General features: G+C 37.0%; 3 protein-coding genes across 4 annotated transcripts; 2 read left to right on the forward strand and 1 right to left on the reverse strand.

Annotated features, from left to right (window-relative positions):
• Window positions 1–1,931: 1,931 nt before the first annotated feature.
• On the reverse strand, window positions 1,932–11,657 carry LOC137404452 (N-alpha-acetyltransferase 38, NatC auxiliary subunit-like). 2 transcript variants are annotated; one of them, XM_068090663.1, is made up of 4 exons: window positions 11,451–11,657; window positions 5,686–5,794; window positions 4,246–4,314; window positions 1,932–2,279 (listed from the first exon to the last, which is right to left on the reverse strand). In XM_068090663.1, the coding sequence occupies exons 2-4, from the start codon at window positions 5,765–5,767 to the stop codon at window positions 2,179–2,181; spliced, it is 252 nt and encodes an 83-aa protein (XP_067946764.1). In that variant the 5' UTR covers window positions 5,768–5,794; window positions 11,451–11,657; the 3' UTR covers window positions 1,932–2,178. The 2 variants fall into 2 exon arrangements, with proteins under 2 accessions (XP_067946764.1, XP_067946763.1); XM_068090662.1 differs by lacking the exon at window positions 11,451–11,657 and having other exon boundaries at window positions 5,686–5,810.
• Window positions 10,256–15,620, forward strand: LOC137404952 (uncharacterized). The gene is made up of 8 exons (XM_068091178.1): window positions 10,256–10,745; window positions 11,019–11,180; window positions 11,493–11,707; window positions 11,800–12,131; window positions 12,547–13,074; window positions 13,172–13,331; window positions 13,440–13,667; window positions 15,486–15,620. Exons 1-8 carry the CDS (start codon window positions 10,256–10,258, stop codon window positions 15,618–15,620), a joined length of 2,250 nt encoding a protein of 749 aa, XP_067947279.1.
• Window positions 15,621–16,539: 919 nt separating this feature from the next.
• LOC137403540 (cytochrome b5 domain-containing protein 1-like) lies at window positions 16,540–19,322 on the forward strand. Its single transcript, XM_068089484.1, has 5 exons — window positions 16,540–16,709; window positions 17,878–17,954; window positions 18,288–18,506; window positions 18,799–18,918; window positions 19,187–19,322. Exons 1-5 carry the CDS (start codon window positions 16,565–16,567, stop codon window positions 19,295–19,297), a joined length of 672 nt encoding a protein of 223 aa, XP_067945585.1. The 5' UTR covers window positions 16,540–16,564; the 3' UTR covers window positions 19,298–19,322.
• The last annotated feature ends 14 nt before the right edge of the window (window positions 19,323–19,336 follow it).

The raw sequence follows: 19,336 nt of genomic DNA on the forward strand, positions 1-19,336 counted from the left end.
AACCACCATATTTGATCACTGAGGGTTTGCTTACACACATACATGTAGTAGCCTGTGGGATATATGGGTGCTTGTGCTGTGTGTTGTCTTTTTGTTACAGATTGAACTCTAAGTTTCATTCTGCTAATATGTCTTCGGCTTTGACTGGTTTTTTTATTCAACATGGTGGCATGCGCTTTTCATGTGGTTGGACTGCAAGGTATGAAAGTGACTTCATGTTTAACCCTAGTTCTGTGATCCCTAATATCTAGTACAGGAAAATATAGTAGTTGAGACAGTTTTAGTTGCAATTGTCTCAGCTGTAGTATTGTTGTTGAGGATTTCTATAATCTCTTTTCTAGACAGTTATCACATAGGCTTTGTCTAATCAATTTTGTCTATTCAGTTGTCTAATGATCTTTCTCATTGTATGTTATCAAAATTGAAATGTTTATTTTACTGACTTGGAACACTTTTCTTGCTGAACTTAGACTTCAGCTATGATGCATTTAAGTGGTATGATGCAGCTATGGGTGGCTGCCTCATACCACTTAAAGTATGAGGCAGCCACCCACTTTCAGCAACACTTTCAGTGTTGCTGAAAGTTACAGCTAAAACAGGTAAACCTATTGGTAACACAAAAAAACCTTGTGTTATTGATGCTTATTAAAAAGAACGGTTTAACTATCAACAAAACAACAATTAGCTAGTGATAAATACTATCAACTAGTATGTGCATTACAACTTTTTCACCACCTCCACTTCATTGGAGTTGTGTACTCACAGTTAAGAATTTACCAGATCATCACGAAAACCAGTGTTTTTTTTTAATTTTAGGTATTACTTAGATAGTGGTGAATAGATTTGCTTACACAGCAAACGCAGATGTAGATAGATTAGTATATAACCAAAATATTGCTAACTAGTCAATAAATATTGTGCATGAAGATGATTCTATTACAAGATTTGTTCTTTTTCACTCATGCTGCCAAGACTAACAGAATAACTTGAGCTGGAGTTGCACCACAATAGTATTGTCTAAAGATTTTATACATCTGTATAGGTGTAGTTTATACCTATGTGTTTCTCGAGGGTTAACCAAGATATTAAGTACATGTATCAGTGTTTAGACTTAATACATCAATGCATCAGATGTTTCTTATCTATCTTCCGTATCTACGCTGCTCCTAAATATCATATTGCTGTTGGCAAAAAGAGTTATCTGTGTTACAGAACCATTACGATGAAAGACCTGAAGGTTTACTTACCATAAATATCGAACCCTCTTAATTTCATCTAAATATATATTTTTCAAAGTATGTGTGTCTCATTCCGGCTATGCCTATTAAAATCTTGGAACAAAGAATCCGTCCCGAAAAAGATGTGATCTTGGACCGTACCGTTCACCAGTCCGACACCCTACTCAATAGGCCACAGAGAATGAGTGGTTAGCATGCCGATATAAGTCGCTATATGGGAGCACATACCCAATGGCTTTGCATACCACGCAGGGTGATCGTGTAAGTGAATGTCATTAGTAAGCTTACTAAAATTTGTCTGTTGGCAATCTGCCAGGCTAATAGCAAGTAGCAGGCAACTCTCATTACTTATCATTGTTTATAAGCTGATTTTTAATACTTGGGCAAAGCCAGGTAGCACAGCTAGTCTTGGTATAAAGAACACTGCTATACTTTTAACGGACGTTGGACCGTGGCGAGGGCTCTGGAATTCATTCGGGGTGGCTGAGCTTTCCTTTATGTGTGACCCAAGTATACTTAGCAAGTTGATTAACAGAACATGAAAAAGGTATTATGACCTAGTAAATACACTGCAGAAATGCATGAGACAATCACAAATTTTATAGCGACTTTTTACCTGAAAGATAAGTCTTCACACTATCCAAACTTGTAACTCCCATGTTACACCAGCGTTTCACAAACTAAATGATGATCAAAACCTTAGTAATGTGGTTTTATTTATAATAGTGGATAACTCCAAATTATTTGATGAAAGCCAGAACTGGATTCACTGCTGATTATAATCTTTGAAAAAAATCTAGCGATTTATAACCAACCCATCAAAACCAGGCAATGGCAAAATCACAAACAGAAAAATAAAGCTACTAATTTTAAATAAACAAACTAAACAAGCGGCAGAGATGACGCCAATATGACCAATTAATGTCCTTGGCATATGATGCTACAATATTTCCTCTTCTTTGTGCTCCATAATCTCTAACTTTAGTATGTGTCGACCAGGTACCATAGCCAGTCCTAATTTCCTTGGGTCTTTAGGATATCCTACCCAAGCGGAAAGCAAGCTTCAAGAATCAATGCAACATTGACTATTATTTAGGGGTATTCAATCAAAAATGTAAGAATGGCATCAATTAGGCAGCTTTGAACTGCCTATTATGCAATATAATGAACCATGTAGTCTAGCTCTGAACATACTGAAGTTTCTCTACAAAACATGCAATTTCCAGTATTTCAACTATCAATGACTTATTAAAAAGGTCACTACACAGCCTGATTTTAGGCATATTTGTGCTTGATACACGCCTTCAGTTATATCAGCACTAGGTGTAGCATGCGGATGCAAGTTCAAAACACTTTTTGGATTACCAACATCTCATTTGCTGCTTATGTTAGCGCCAAGCACACTTACGTTCAAAGTTAACAAAAATATATTTCTGTAATTTTCTTATTGTCTACAAATATGAGTAAATGTAAGAAATAGTTTGAATGAAATAATTTAAATTCACTGGCCATAACATAAGCCAGAGAACCATGAATAACAAATGACACGTTTAGTATAAAGCTAGTCATCTGCGTGAAAACAACTTTTGCCTTGTTTACAAACAATTCAACCATTGATCTCCTTACAAGAAACTTCTTTCCAATTGCTGTTCTCAAAATCATGCTGATGAAACAGCATGCTGCGACGCTGTTCTCAAAAGCGGTCTCTTGCATAGTTGGCGCATCGAAAACCGTATGCTCATATCTCTAAATTGTTTCTTTCTCACGGCAAAATATTGCTCGAAACTTTGCTCATATCTCAATTTTTTCCTATGTTACAGCACTCGTATTTCGAGGTATGATTGCATATAGCGCAAGAATGCTTGGCCACAATACAGGAGATACTAGAAGTATCTATTCGGAAATGGCTCAAACAAGCTGAGTGCACAAAATAAAAAGCCAAAGATAACTCGGATTATCATAGATAAATCCTACATAGATAAATATCATCCCACGAATAAACGAGCGGAAGCGAAGTATGAGAGTTTTTATGATAAATGCATGTGCACACAACTTATGAAAATTATTCATTAACAATGAGACGAACCCTTGCCTTGAAATCTCATCAACAAATTTAACCATCGTTTTATAGATTAGTTAAAGCATAATAACGATACAAAACACATATAAACCTATTTAAATATGTTACCAAGTCTTTGTAAATTATCGAAATTTTCTTAAAACTTACCCATCTGATCGGATTATACACAAATAGACAGATTAATTTGGTCGAAAATCGTCACAAAACGCTTGAAAAGCTTGGTTTAATAAAAGTTAAGACCGGAAATTGAAATGCCGAGCGACAGAGAATAGAACGATAAAGTCGTGCGCATTTCACGAAAAAATAGCGTGCACATTTCACCAGTCTATAGCATTGTCAAAGGTTTCTGTTATTAACGTAGGAGTACTGAAATCGTTTCGTTTTTGCCGATTTCAAAGTAACTACCATTTTAGACTCTTGAGTACTTCGGTATTCTAACTGATGTACAACGCAGTGTAAGTAAAGGAAATGACGATGATATTTTTTTCTAACGATTCTTATGAGATTTTAAGATTATGACATTATACTTATGAGATTATAAAAACTATGACGTTTTTAAATGTAAGCAAAATTGTGTATTGGTTTTATATTATTACTATATTAATAATATTGGTTATTCTAATAATATCAGTGCATTTTACTTTTAATATTGGCCAAACATTATAAACATATAATCTTTTCCTTTCATTATTGCTATTTGTTGTATATAATAACACCCACACCCAGTACATGACAGCTACCATTGCAGTTATCCTATTGCACTGCAGTGCCATTTGACTGCAAATATTGCATTTCTCAACCATCAGTACCCTTTCTTTTCTCCAATATCTCTTTGGTCGTGGGCTGTATGACAGCGGAATTTCTAGTAGAAAAATCCATTTAATCACTAGCTGAATAACAAGGAATGTATAAAGCGGTATTACATACCTGGAGGTAGATACTCATCACATTGTCCAAGTATTATGTTGGCATCATTGTCTGTGCATGTGAATGTACCTGAACCAGCAAGAAACCATAATAAGTATGATAGTATCACAGTGGTCCCTTAACATGTATGCACAACAGCACTTGAGCCAGCCACGGGTTCCACAGACCTCTAACAGTTGGATTGTAAATGAAATATGATTTGTTCATCAAACTAGTACATTAATACACATACAAGGACATGTGTGATGAACTATGATAGATTACAGCAATGATATACAGTGCAGCCCCGGGTTACCATGTCCCTGCTATAAGGTTTTCTCGCCTCACAATGTGGAACTTCCGCCCCTGCCAAATGATATTTTCTCGCAATACGATATCAACAAAGATTTCTCTCGAAGTTCAAATTTAGCAGTCGGCGTGTTGAATACGTCGGAATAACGAAGATGTCGATATGCTATTTGCAGAAATCCCTACAGCAATGCATGAAAGAGATACGCCGCTCACTCTTCCTCTCAGTTCAGCATTCTTTGTGTTTCGTACATGCTTAATATGGCGCTGATGAAATAAAAATTAGTGAAAAGTAAACGAAAGTTTATTGCGCATTTTAGCGTTTAATATAATATTTACTTAATACTACATGTCCTTTAATTTGTTAAGCCATTACGAAAACGTTGTAGGGTGGGATCCCTTTCCAAAACGGCTCAAATGGGACGTACTTGAACAAAATGGCTTCTGTTTACACTTTCATGCAACCTCATTCGTCGAAATATCTTTACAAATATACTTCACGCATTCAATAAAACCATGTCTATTGTTCTTAAGTGTCTATTTTATCGTCAATGTAATGCTTTTGGCACTGATATCTTATAACCTACCGTGAAATTTCGTTTAGTTTTTTAACCTTTGCTCGAAGGAGTACATATCATGCCTGATAAACATGACCAGCCTGTTGGTCACCTGTGAAATTGAAAAACGCTGTAAAAATTATTCGCAAAGTATGGGTCACATGATCAGATTACGACTAGACGATTAAACCAAGCCAAAATAAAACTGTAAAGTAGTGAGCACCTATATTTGATACGGGGCCTTCGGTAAAACCCGAAGTGTTTGTCATAAACTAGTGCTACGAAAAGTTTCATATTGAGCTTTTTATTGGCCTTTCAATTTACGTGAGAACATCACGGGACAAGACAATAACCAAATGTAATAATTACGTCAAAGAAATAAACTGATTCCAATCTACGACAGCTTTTCATTTTTGAGCTTTTAAGAGCTTGTAATCATATTTCCACATATTTTGCATCTACAACACAGCAGAGTAAGACATGGTGAATCTTTTGATACCAAATAACTGTAATGCGAATTTTGTTGCAAGTCAGCCTTTAAGATAAGCGTCCAACCTAACAGATTCTACTAATCAAATAAGCAATCAACCCTCACCGATTAATACCCGACCATCTGTTATCTCCACTCTAACAGAGTGGTTGAGCCACTGCCTAAGCTGATCTCTGCTCTCAATCATGAAGTGACGATCTCAGGTTGTGCTAATCTAAAACAGAATATAGCATATTAGTATTATCACAGCACCTTGACTCAAATTATAGCGGCATTACATTGATCTATCATAGAAATCATGTAGTCAATTTTGTGCCTGTTGAAATTTTGCACCAAACATGTACAGACATGTACATGTATAGCTCCTGAGCACATCTGGTCATATAATTTACATCTCTTCCTTACAATTCTTCCTTTAAGAATTTAGCCACAAACAATAAGTAGCAAAAACATTTTTCACACAAAGGCTTTTGGATAGCCATTTGAGGACAGACTGATTTCAGTCAAACTAGAGATGTACCAATATAGTTTTGAGTAGGTTGGTACTGACTATACACGAGTCATAAAACTGCATTTGAGAAAAAGTACAAGCCAAGCAACATAAAAACATTAATATTGGTAAAATATTTTACTTAATCACTGATTTTGAACCTTGGCATGCAACAGACATACGTAAGAAATACATAATTTATATGATCCTCATTTTTTAAATTATGGGCTAAGAGCATTGAAGTGTTACTAGTTGTATAGAGCCTTTAAAAGCTCACAACACATTAAGCTTTTGCTTTTCCAGCGCTGTCACTAGTCAATTATTAACCAGTGCCAATCTTCACTCTTTCAAAAATTAGGTTCAAACATTGCCCAATTTTTATGTATTCCCAGTTAAAAGCCTGGCGTTGCACGGGTGATGTTTGCACAAAAGATTTATGGACATACTAACATCTGTATCTTTCACCATTCTAACTTTTAAATGAAGATGTTGTTTATTTCTGTGTGTGATATAAGTTTAATTAAGTTTATGCTATATATACACATATTTATAGCATTTTGGTTATATCTAGGCACGTACTTTTCTTCTGGTAAATTAGTTAAAGCTTGAAGTGTGGATATTTTAACCAATTACTATTAATATGCCCATGGCGATTGGCAAGTGTAATAACCATGTGCACAATTATTCTATTGCATAGCAATGTAGCGGCTTGGTATAGCAGTTAGCTCGCCTGTCCATAAAATTGATGGTTCTGAGACCAAATCCCGTGCGAAGCAGGTTTTGTTCGTGCTTATTTTATCGCTGTAATCGGACACACCAACGAGGGACACTCACACTTATATATAGATAATGATAATATAGCCATCTGTTGTAGAAAAACAAACAGCACAGAACAATAACCTCTCCAGTAATAAATTCAAATAGGCTTGAGTCAAGGTCAAAGTTCACAATAACATTCTACATGTAAATATATACAACAGAAAGTTTCTGCTATTATGAAAGTCCCAATGAGTTTTCAGATAGCAGTTATGGTAAATAATTAATAATTATTTTTCACAATAATCAGCCATTCACGCAGCAATAATAATAAATTGAAAAACATGTTTCAACATGAAACATTTATTTACTCAAACATTTGAAGTGCTGTATTTGTAATGCAAACGTAACATTTTTTAAACCAAGGAGGCACCACTTATTTCCCTTCTCTTAACAAGCTCACAAATACTTTCTGAACATAACATTTTGTGCAATATTTCTGATGAATATTACTGCTCTTTAAACAATGAAAAGAATGTCTGATTCGTGAGTTCATTTACTATGGAGGTGGGAGGCCTGGCACTTCATGCTGCTCACCACTGCATTATAATCTGGTGAATAATTTTACACAGCAATTTGCAGTAAATCTTGTAAATGTGCACCAGTCAGGAGGGTTCCATGTTTGTTCTTGATAAAGTTCATATTGAAAGAGACTGATTAACACGAACCAAAAAAGCTGGCAATTTTCACAGCAGCTGTACACACATCACTGTACTTCTCTTTGTCCACAACGCACCCAAAGTTTGGTGCAGACTTGGTGAACTTTAAGGTTTATGTCATTTTGCAGTGTTAAGATATTCATCTTTACATCAGTAGCAATCAAACTGAACAAAGCACTGAGCTGCACAGCAGAGATGCCATGTCTACGTATATGAAAGGATTTGTAACCAATGACACGCACAGCTCAAGCTTCTCCAAGTCACAAAACCTGTCTTCAAATTCCTTTCCTAATCTGTTTATGACTTGAGAGTACTTTGTTATAACTTCACTCAAAGCTGCAGAAACATTGTATTTTAACGCTGCTTGCACGAAAGGAAAATGCAGCATGTGTTCCCTTTTCACCTGCACAGAAAAAATGTTCGTTTTAGCTTCAAATGCATTTACAGCACTGAGCATGTGAGCAACAGTTTTGTGTTAAGCTTGCAGTTTTCGATTCAGATGGTTCAGCTTCTCAGTCAAATCAGTTGAGAATGCGAGGTCAAGTAACCACTTTGGATCCTCAAGCAGCGATGCGTCTTCTTAATTGTAAACCATAAACTCTCTGACTTCATTCAGAAGTGACATAAACCGCGGTAAAATTGGTCCCCTCCTGAGCCATCTTATTTCTGTGTGTAATAGCAGCATCTTGAACATTCTGTGTTGCTTTGGAGCAGACGCTGTTTATGATCCTTATGACAGGCGCCATCACATGATCAAAGCCGGTCACTTTCGCACAAATCGCCTGCTGATGAATGATGCATTGGTAGTGCAGAAACGTTGGAAAGTCTGGATCATTCCTGCATTGTGTAATGAAGCACACATGTGGGCCTGTCATAACTGGTACTCCGTCTGTTGTTACTGATGCCAACTTATTTAATGGCACCTTGCTCTCTAAGAAAAAGTTTTTGACCATGGTGTATATGTAAACTCCCGGCGTTTGTTGCCTGCAGTGGCAAGAGTGTCAGCAGATCTTTTATAGAAAAAACCATCAAACACCATTCGGATGAATATTGTCAGCTGAGCTGTGCTGGCGCTGTCTAGTGACTTGTCACATTGCATACTGAAACAGCTGCACGCACCAAGATCCCGGTCCACCTGCTCTGTCAAATTCTCAGACAAAGATAACACTCGTACTCTTGCCATCGTACTTGCTCCAAGCTGGACTTTGGAGAGTGCAGAGATGACTTCAGGACCATGTTTCTCATCTTTGAATAATGTAATAGCAATGAGCATCATAGTTTTTTTGAAAACCTACCCATCCGAAAACATTTTCTTGTGCAAAAAATGTGCAGCTGTAACGAGGCTTCAGTGGCGTTCTGTGATTTTTTCATCGGCTTTGTGAAAAAGGTCCGCTGTTTATCTAAACATGCTTTGAATCCATTAGCTTCTTCTATCCGTAATACCCTACCAGGTGGATAGTTGACATCAGAGTTTCTGTGTAGGTTTTGAAGCGCATTGCGCCGCTTTGGTACTGCAACAGTCGTCTCATAAATAAGGCACAGACATTTATCTTTAAAGGATGTAAAATAGAACTCTTCTCCCCAACCCTCATTACAAATGTATGTCTTTTTTCGCTTTTCTGCAACGATTTCAGGGCAAAAGTACACTCCTCATCACTTTGCGTGGTCAATGGGTCAGAAAAAGATGGGACAGAACCGCGAGATTGACCTTTGACTAGGAAAGACGTGAGTTGGGTATAAAATATTTCTAATTGAAATTTTAAATTCTATTTGATTATTTCTATTTTATACAATGTGAAAAGTGGCGCAATGTGAGCAATAATTAAACATGTGTATAACGTTCATAACGAATTAAAATATGAGCCGAGCTATTTTTTTAGCACATGCTTCGCAGGTGCCTTAAAAGGGTTTCGGGGCGCCTTGTCGCATGCGGGCACTGCGAAAGTGACCCTGTTCTACGACTAACTTTCTCAAATCTATATTTGTTATCATACCTTAAGGTTACTGTTGTAATTCATAATTGGGAGTTGTGTGCCTCCGTATCATAAGATAACTGCTATTACTGTTCGTTTTTCTTTAAATCAGTTCGTTTCCGGTTTCGGACAATAAGACACATCTTCATGAAATATTCTAATCAACTTTAGTTTTATCTGTGAACGTCTACTAAAGTTACAACAGATTGACGACAAGGACTGAGAATTTGAACTCACAACTAAGTTTTTCACTATGCCTATTGGAAATGTTGGAGATTTCAAGCCAGAATCTAAAGATTGATTGGCCAACCTACAAGACCAGATTAACCTCATGGCTGGTGGTAAATGATATAGAAGATGCTGACAAGAAGGCTTCATTGATTGCCTTGGCTGGTGCAGAATCAGAACAGCTGCTCTTAAATTTGGCTTCGCCAGACAACTTGGAGGGTAAAAGTTATGAGCAACTGCTTGAGCTTTTGGATACTCACTATGGATGTAAGAATGAGGTAGCAGAAGCATACGTTTTTGACACTCGCACTCAGTCAGCTACTGAGTCTATTCCAGAATTTGCTCTTAAAAAGCTTTTAACACACTTTAACTTTGGCCCGTCAACCCAGTTAAAGTAGAAACTCGAAAACAAACTTGTTGCCGGGGTACGCTCGGACATTATTAGACAGGCTCTAATTAGAGAGGGGCCAACTTTAACATGGGATGCAACAGTAACGCTGGCTACCCAGATGGACGATTATCAATCTAGCGCTATGGCACAGCAGGAAGTTAAAGCTGTTGGAGTTGGGAGAAAACCTAATGGGAAAGGTCCTACAGCCAACGGGTCCCAGGTTCCTGTCCAAGGCCCAGGACCATCGTCAAACAAAGTTGAGTATTTTAAATGTTGGAGATGCGAAAGAACCAACCACCCTACAGAGAGTTGCTGTTTTAAGGAGGCACAATGTTATAACTGCCAAGAAATAGGTTACATTCGACCTATGTGCCCAAAAAATGTTCAGGGGTCAAACTCACAAGCTCATGCAGTAACTGCCCACACTGAGGCAGAAAACTTTGAGCCGGACTCACTTGATATCTCAAACACACTTGTAGTTTATAAATCAAATGCTGATAACCCTTATGTGTTAAACATTGATGTTAACGGGGTTAAACTCCCAATGGAGATAGATACTGGTGCTTCTATATCACTAATACCTTACGCTGTCAACAAAGACAAATTCAGTGATTTGAAATTTACCAAATCTAATGTTCAATTTTTTTAGTTTTACTGGTGATATGGTGAAATGCATGGGTAAAGTGTCAGTAACTGTGAAACATTTTGGTCAAACCAGGATCTCTGGCTGCATGTGTTGGAGGCATTCCGGTTCACACTATTGGGTAGACACTGGTTGCAGAAACCTCACTTAGACTGGCAGGCCATCAAAAATGTAAGTACATTAGGAGCTGTAAATGGTCTGAATGCTATAGTTTCTAAGTACGCTGATATCTTTACAGGGCAGGGCCTATTAAAAGGTCCGCCAGCTAAACTTGAGTTGGTCGACGGGGCGCAGCCTAAGTGTTCTAAAGCGTATCGCATGCCAATTGCGTTGCAATCTACTGTAGATTATGAGTTAGATAGATTGGTTAATGAAGGGATACTTAAACCGGTAGAACACTGTGAGTGGTCCACAAGCCTGATATTTGTTCCAAAATCAGACGGTTCAGTTAGACCGTGCGGTAATTTTAAATCCACAGTAAGCCCATTATTAAAAGAAGTAGCTCCACCGCAAATAAACATAGATGACATTTTATCTGATCTGACAGGAAACAAATATTTTTCAAATTTAGACTTTCCTCAGGCATATAACCAGATGCCAATTGATGAAGGGTCTCAAGAGCTCTTGACCTTAATCACCCAGAGTGGTCTGTACTAATACACACGCTTACCTTATGGTATAAAAACTGCTTCGGCGTTATGGCAAAGAGCAGTTGAGCGGGTACTGAGTGGAATTGATGGTATTCACATTTACGATGATAACATTTTGGTGGTTGGCTGGACCATAGAAGAGCTCAGCAGTAGACTCGAGCTGGTGTTTAAATCCATATCAAATCAGGGTCTGAAGCCTAAACGATCCAAATGTGCATTCCTTCAATCTGAAGTCAAATACCTTGGGCACATTATCAATGACAAAGGCATTAAAACCGTACTTGCTAAACTTGAAAGTATCATTGAAACTGACACACCTAAAGATAAGTCTAAGGTTAGAGCATACATAGGCTTCTTAAATTTCTACAGGTGCTACTCACCCAATCTAGCGGCCGTCTTAGCTCCCTCACAGCGTTACTTGAAAACCATGTGAAGTTTGAATGGAGCGTAGAAGCTGATCAAGCCTTCCAGCTATCGAAACAGCTGGTCAGAACAAGTGAGCTTTTGGTTCAGTTTGACCCAAATAAACCAGTTAAATTAACTTGTGACGCCTCCCGGGTAGGCATGGCGGCTGTATTATCTCACACTATAAATGGAGAAGAGCGGCCAATTCAGTTTGCTTCTCAGAAGCTAAATTCAGGGCAAACAATGTATCCTCAAATAGAAAGGGAAGGTCTCGCCATTGTATTTGGATTGGAAAAGTTAGACATTACCTTTATGGCCGAAAATTTGTGCTAGTTACTGATAGCCAAGCATTGAGTAAAATATTTGCCCCAGATAAAAGCTTGCCGGTCATGACAGCTGAAAAAAGCCAACGTTGGGCTCTAAAACTTTCATCCTACGATTATTCAGTAAAATGGCGGCACAGCTCAGAAAATAATGAAGATTTTCTGTCTCGTTATCCTGAAGTAAGCCAAATGGAAAATTTACGCGAAGAACCAAATGCGTTTATATTCAAAGTGGAAAGTCTAAACATCCCAATCAGCTCCATTCAGGTCGCTAAGCTAACGAGTAGAGATTCTATTTTGTCTAGGGTTATAGAGTTAACTGTGAATGGTTGGTCGAGTAGTTTATTACCTGAAGATTCAAATCTGCAAACCTTTATTTCTCTCGTAGAAATGAGCTATCGGTTATGTTGAGGGTACTAATGAGGGGTATTCGAGTAGTAGTGCCAGAGGGTATACGCATTAAGCTTCTCCATGAGTTACACATTGGACATTTAGGAATGTCCAAAATAAAATCTATTGCTAGATCCATAATGTGGTGGCCGAACATAGACCAAGACATAGAATCTACTAGCAAGGCTTGTGAGGCATGTATGGTGTTAGGTAACAATCCAAAAGCTGCCACTGTTCACCCTTGGTTACCCACGTCTCGACCATATCAGCGAGTGTATATTGAATACGCAGGACCAGTAGAGGGTGATAATATGTTATTAGTCATCGTGGATTCTTACTCTAAATGGCCGGAGGTGTGCATTACAAAATCCACAACATCTACCAGCACAATTAACATGCTGAGATCAATTTTTTCTAGATGGGGTATACCGGAGGAACTAGTTAGTGATAATGGTCCCCAATTTACTAGTGCCAAGTTCGAGCAATTCGCAGCGCATTTAGGAATAAGACATAAGCGGGGAGCCCCGTATCATTCAGCAACTGTCTTAGCAGAACGTTTCGTTCAAACTGTAAAACGTGCGCTCAAAGCTCGTTAGATTAGAAGGTTTAGATTTGCGTTACAGATTAAATAAATTTTTGATGGCGTATCGTAACGCACCCCACTCCGTGACAGGCCAGAGTCCAGCGCAATTAATGATGGGTAGATTCTTGAGAACACGATTAGACTGTTTAAAGCCAGTAATTGGGTCGAAACAAAGTCCATTGATACCAGTGGTTGAGGGGGTAAGAGAATTCAAATCTGGAAACCCAGTTTGGGTGAGATGCTATCTAGGCGCAATAAAGTAGAAACAAGGCACCATTAAGGACAAAATAGGAATATTATGTTATGAGATAGTTGTTGATGGCAGAGTCTGGAAGCGCCACGTAGACCACCTCAAGAATTGTGTGCAAAAAGCGGACTCAATTTTACCCAATGTGGGTTCCCGTCCAGATATAAGCGAACTTGCATCAGACCAGTTACCGCTCTATTATAGAACTGATGAATATTTTCTTAATTCAGATGTAGAGTGTTTGCCAGATTTTACACAAGTGAACTCTCCTCTGCCAGCCTCTACTCAGGTGAGCCCGTTGCAGCCACACATGGGGTTAGTTTCCCGGGTTCTCCACAACCAACAACTGTAAGTACTAACCCGCCGCAGTCCAGCAAATCACCCGTTCTAAGGCGTTCTCAACGAGAGTGAAAGGCTCCTATATGTCTCAATTTGCAATAAAGTATGACATTAGTAATTATTGTTTCGTGTTTTTTTTAGGTTTCATGTCACATCTGTCAGATCCAACTTTTTATTTGAAAAGGGAGAATATGTTGTAATTCATAATTGGGAGTTGTGTGCCTCCGTATCATAAGATAACTGCTATTACTGTTCATTTTTCTTTGAATCAGTTTTTTCCGGTTTCGGACAATAAAACACGTCTTCATGAAATATTCTAATCAACTTTAATTTCATCTGTAAACGTCTACTAAAGTTACAACAGCTACTAAAGTTCTAATCGTCAGTATTATTAAAAAGGAATTACAATATCAGCTTTACTCCAGTCTGATCATGATGTTGTTTGAGATGGCAAAAACAAAGTTTAAGCTAGTTCTTATTTCTACTTATTGCAATCTTGAATTATTAAAAAAATATGCTTTTAATATAGGCTTGAACTGTTTTGTCTGAAATAACTATTAATTCATGAAACAAAATGGTGCTATAATAACCTAATTGGTTGAAACAGGTAAACATAATGTCTGTATTAAATGGGATTGCCAACTATATACTAAATCTTAAGCACACAAGTTCATATTTTTAAGCTTGCCATCGTTGTATACAGACATGAGCAAAATGAGATACCAAAAGGAAGAAATGTCTAAGCCACAAGAAATATACATAGTCAAAAAACGTCTCAAACATCAAAAGACCTTCAGAAAACAAACATCAATTTGAAATGCATCAACAAGTAGAATAGAAACTTCTCAGTGGAAGAAACACATCGAATGAGATACGTTAATTGAGCTTCCAGAAAAACTGCCAAAAGAAATGAGAGGCAATGACATGTACACAGCCTTTCCAACGTTTACTAAACGCGACAAAAATAGCAGTTAATCATCGTCATAGACCTATTAACTACGGGTTAACTATACTTTATATTATTATGCATAGTTAATAGGTCTATGCTCATCATTTTCAATCAGTACATTCCCAAGTAATACTCAAGACAAGTCCACTCAAATACTAATTCTCTACAACATAAAAAACAGACACGCAGCACCTAAACATCTTCTCATAGGCTAACAGAGGCAGCTATAAAAGAGAATAGCTCAAATGACTCTGTCACTTTCTCTTTTATCTGCTCTGCCTTTTTCTCCTCTGTCTGCTGAAGCATTTTCAAATGCTAAGGCTCTTTCTATGTCAACTGTTGACTCTTTTGACCATCAAGACTCGTAGACAAACAGGTCTGAGCAAAGAAACATAGATGACCATTCGTGTAAGGGTGTTACTCTTATTAGCTATTTTTAACATTTGTGATTAGTATTGTTTTAGAATTTTCTTGTGTACTTTAATTGTAAGACTTACAGCAATAAACAGGATCTTTCACTGATTAGTATTTGTATTGCTTACGAATAATTATCAGTGAAATATTGCAAAGGCTTTGGCTTGGACCAACATTATTCCTTGTCTACATAATTGATCTTTCTCGCGCTATTAATTGTTGTGTTGGTCATTATGCTGATGAAACCATAATATACCAAAGAGTAAGCTCTGCTACAGATACTGCTAACTTACAGTCAGACTTAAGCAGTGTACATATCTGTTTTTTCAAGTGAAAAATGCCCTTCAACAACTCTAAATTCTACGCAATTAGATTTGGTATCAGAACTGTGCTTTCGACCTACAGACTCAACCTAGAGTTACTCTTGAAATGGTAGGAGGATATGAAATTTTTGGATGTCACCCTACAGACCGACCTCATATTTGCAAAACAACACAAAAACCCCAAAAGGCGTGCAAGGTCCGGCCGCATGCTGAATAAGTACTGCATTACGCCCTTAACCAGGGCCATTTCATAGCATACACTACTTAATGCAGACCAATCCTAGAATATGCAGACACACTAGAATCCATCTTTAAAGACCACAATACATGATGAACATATGGTACAGAATAGTGCTATAAGATTTATAGTGAGACTTGAGGGAAGAGAAAGTAATGCACGAAATGAACTAGGTCAGCACACGCTTCAAAAGCAAGAGAAAAATTATAGGCTGAACTTGTTGACCCGCATCCTGCAAACCAAGCACATTCACAGTGACCTCAGATGAGAATGTAGAAAATTGCACAATGGCAACAATGATCATAAGCTCAGCAGTTCATGGCAAGCCAACGTCAATTTCTGCGAACTCCAGATGCTACCGCCAAAGCTGTCTATGCAGGACCATACACAAATTGAGGGACTGTCCGACTGACAGCTAAAAATAAACAGCAGTATTGCTGATTGTATAGTAAAAATAATTACTTGCTTCGAGCAGCGGTGCTAGCACAATATATTCTGAGGCATTATTATTAATTTTGAATAGGCAAAATAAATAATTTTTACACACACCACTTTCAATTACAAAAAAATAGCGCATTCATAAAACAATAAAGCAGCCTAAGCCCCGAACTAGCTAGTCAATCAAAAATGAATATAAGGCAATAAATACATCTGGAATATTGAGATTCTACTATTTTCGGAAACAGCATTGTACATTTGCACTCCTAATTTTATATCGAAAAATTTGTGTATGTTGATTATTTTTTGATTATTGCGAATTTTTAAATTTTGATTGTTTATTAAATATGTAAAATTAAAGAAAAACTATTTGCTTACTATTGCTCAGTACCAACAGTTCGCGGTCCGACTTGGTTGCTCGGCAACATGATAACTCCTTTCAAAGCTCCTGACTCTCATGGAACTGTGATTTTTATTACTGCAAAATGATTAGCTACAAAAGACCAGAGAAGTTTGTGCAACGTTATTACACACCTAACGAAGTGTCAGTTCACAACACCATAGAAGATTTATGGATTTCATTTCTTGGAAAAGTCTATAACTTGACTCCTCTGTGTGATCAATACAAAGGTACTCACAGCAACTCTCTCGAATGCGTTGCCGTGAAATTGTTTGTTCTTGGCTCGTTATTATTAAAAGTTGAGCTTGCTTTGGTTTTTGAACAACCAATTAAGTGAGTTTAAGTGTATTTTAGCTAGGTAGATAACAAATGAAATGGTATTCTCCTATATATCTTCACCATAACAGGCTGTGATGTTATGGTTTGTCGTAAAGTCAAATGCTTGCTATACCATAATGTGAATTGGTCCAACTTGATGTTAATAATTTTGACAGTAGTCTGTGAACATAACAGTACATCTATTTGTATGCTGTCGTAGTGCTTGCGTGTGTTTAAAACTAAAGCTGATCAAATTGAACCATTATAACTCGTTATTTTTCAGTCACACTAATATTTTACAATGCATATAAGCACGTGCAGTATTTGTGGACCACTTTGAGTGTTAGAAATTTTAAATCATAAAAATGAAGCCAATGTAGAAGGCGTACATTGATAGATATTTTTTTAGCATCCAGTTTTATAAGATTGTGAAAACAGCTTGTTGTGACACAAGCTGTTAACAAATAAATAATTTTAGGTTTTGCTAAATGTTTACAGAAGAAAGATTTGCAAACATAAAACTGCCACATAAATTTTTATTATTATTATTGATTAGTGTAGTGCAGAAACTTTGAACAGATAATTAAAGCCAGAATGAATTATTTAGACTCTTTTACTCGTTATAGTTGTCTTATCTCAGCCTATTTTACTTTTGAAAGCATTATAATGATTAACACTGTGAGACCAATCTTGAATTGTTTTTAGCTTATTATTTATAACCGAATCAAAAAACATAGCTGAAGTCATTAAATACTGTTAGCAATTAATACTTGCGCTGCTCGAACTTACTGTTGAGATGCTAATTCATCAGCTTTTTAAAATAGTAATGAACAATAAATTTCACATCAAGATTTGTGCAAAAACCTAATTTTTTCATTTATGGCCGGTATATTTATTATTGGTATATTATTGGTACATTATGGTATATTTGTGGCCGGTTGATTAACTCGATTAGAAAGCGTTTCTAAATTTTATGAACACATTGAAAGGTGTTTATGAATATTTAGCAGGATTTAATTGAAGTAAGTATTGTCTTACAATAAAAATTATAAGCATTAATTCACCGTAAACTTTTGTTAGGTGACGTACTACTAAAGCCAATAATCCAAGAGGCAGGAAAAGACATATCCCATTGGTTTGACAAAAAGACTCGTGATGTAAGTAAGATAACAAGCGGTGATGAGCTCTAATAACTATAAACTGAAAGATAGTGAGGAAGTTTGATATAGTCTGGCTTTGCGTTCAACCATCATTTGTTTCATTTACTTGTACATGTACATATTTACCTGCAGTTGTTAAAGGATTATTTCCATGAAATAGCTTGTTTGCTTTTAGCATTCTGGGCATGTCTAACTCGACTGTTCAAACAGGCATTGGAAAACAGCAATGTAAAGAGCGTACTGTCTTGATAAAATACCTTATTTTGATCATTTGTCATGAGAATTACCATGATTTTTAAAGAACTATTCTAGTCTGCTCATCTGTTTCAGATACGCTCCCATGTCGATCCAATTACTGGATGCATAATTCCTTACACACCATCTGGAAGGTTTATTCACATTCCTCCTCCTTGTCCAAGCTCAGACTGGGCCAATGACTTTGGTCGCCCATGGTGGAGAGATGAATCATATGTAGTAGGATATCTTTCTCAAAAGACACGTACAGTCAAAATTATAAACACACTGACCTCTCAGGACCAAGTCATTGAGGTAAAATGCAGTCTTTCAGATCTTAACTTTGTGCACTTTTCAAACATTATATTAACTTTTAGATCCTTCGGAATGTTGCTATAAATACCACACATAAAACTCTGCTAGTTTACTAGTCTCTAGTTTTTTTGCCATGCGTCGAGGTACTTTCGCTAATATAAAATACAAGTTTAATCTTAGCTACCGATAGAAACATGTACATACACGTGAATGATTCTCTTTGACAAACTGCATGTTTCGATTACCAGTTTGCGATTCTCTGAACTCCTAGTATGTACAAGGTTATTATTAGGTTTGCTCTGAAGAATCAATGATGGAGATCTTGCAGAGATATTTAGTCTACAACTCCCACGCTGCAAGCTACACTTGGAAGTACAACGGCAACAACCTTGATATACACAAAACACTTGAGGTATTGTCATGAACCCTAGCATATTTGCAAGTTATTGTCGTGTTGGTAACGCGTAATGGTGAGCCCTCAACCTATTGCATCCATCCTCATTAGTACCACACTAATTATACAGTTTAACCGAAATTCGGTAATTAAGGTAGACTAAATAAGCTTGCAGCATCTTATAAATGGTTCGCTCATCAACTCTCATGAAAACCTTACAGGAGCAAGTTTATAAGCACTGTAGCTATTCAAGTAATCAAATGTTTAACATTACGACTTATTGTAGGAGAATGGCATAGAGGACGAGGATGAAGAATTTTACAAGCTGTCAATGAATGATGACACATTTCTACCAGCAATACATCTGTACTTCAATGATGACCTAACTGAAGCATGAGATGAGGATTAATGCAGTCAATTCTTAGGCATATCTGCA

Source organism: Watersipora subatra, chromosome 9, assembly GCF_963576615.1.
Source record: "Watersipora subatra chromosome 9, tzWatSuba1.1, whole genome shotgun sequence".
Taxonomy (NCBI): domain Eukaryota; kingdom Metazoa; phylum Bryozoa; class Gymnolaemata; order Cheilostomatida; family Watersiporidae; genus Watersipora; species Watersipora subatra.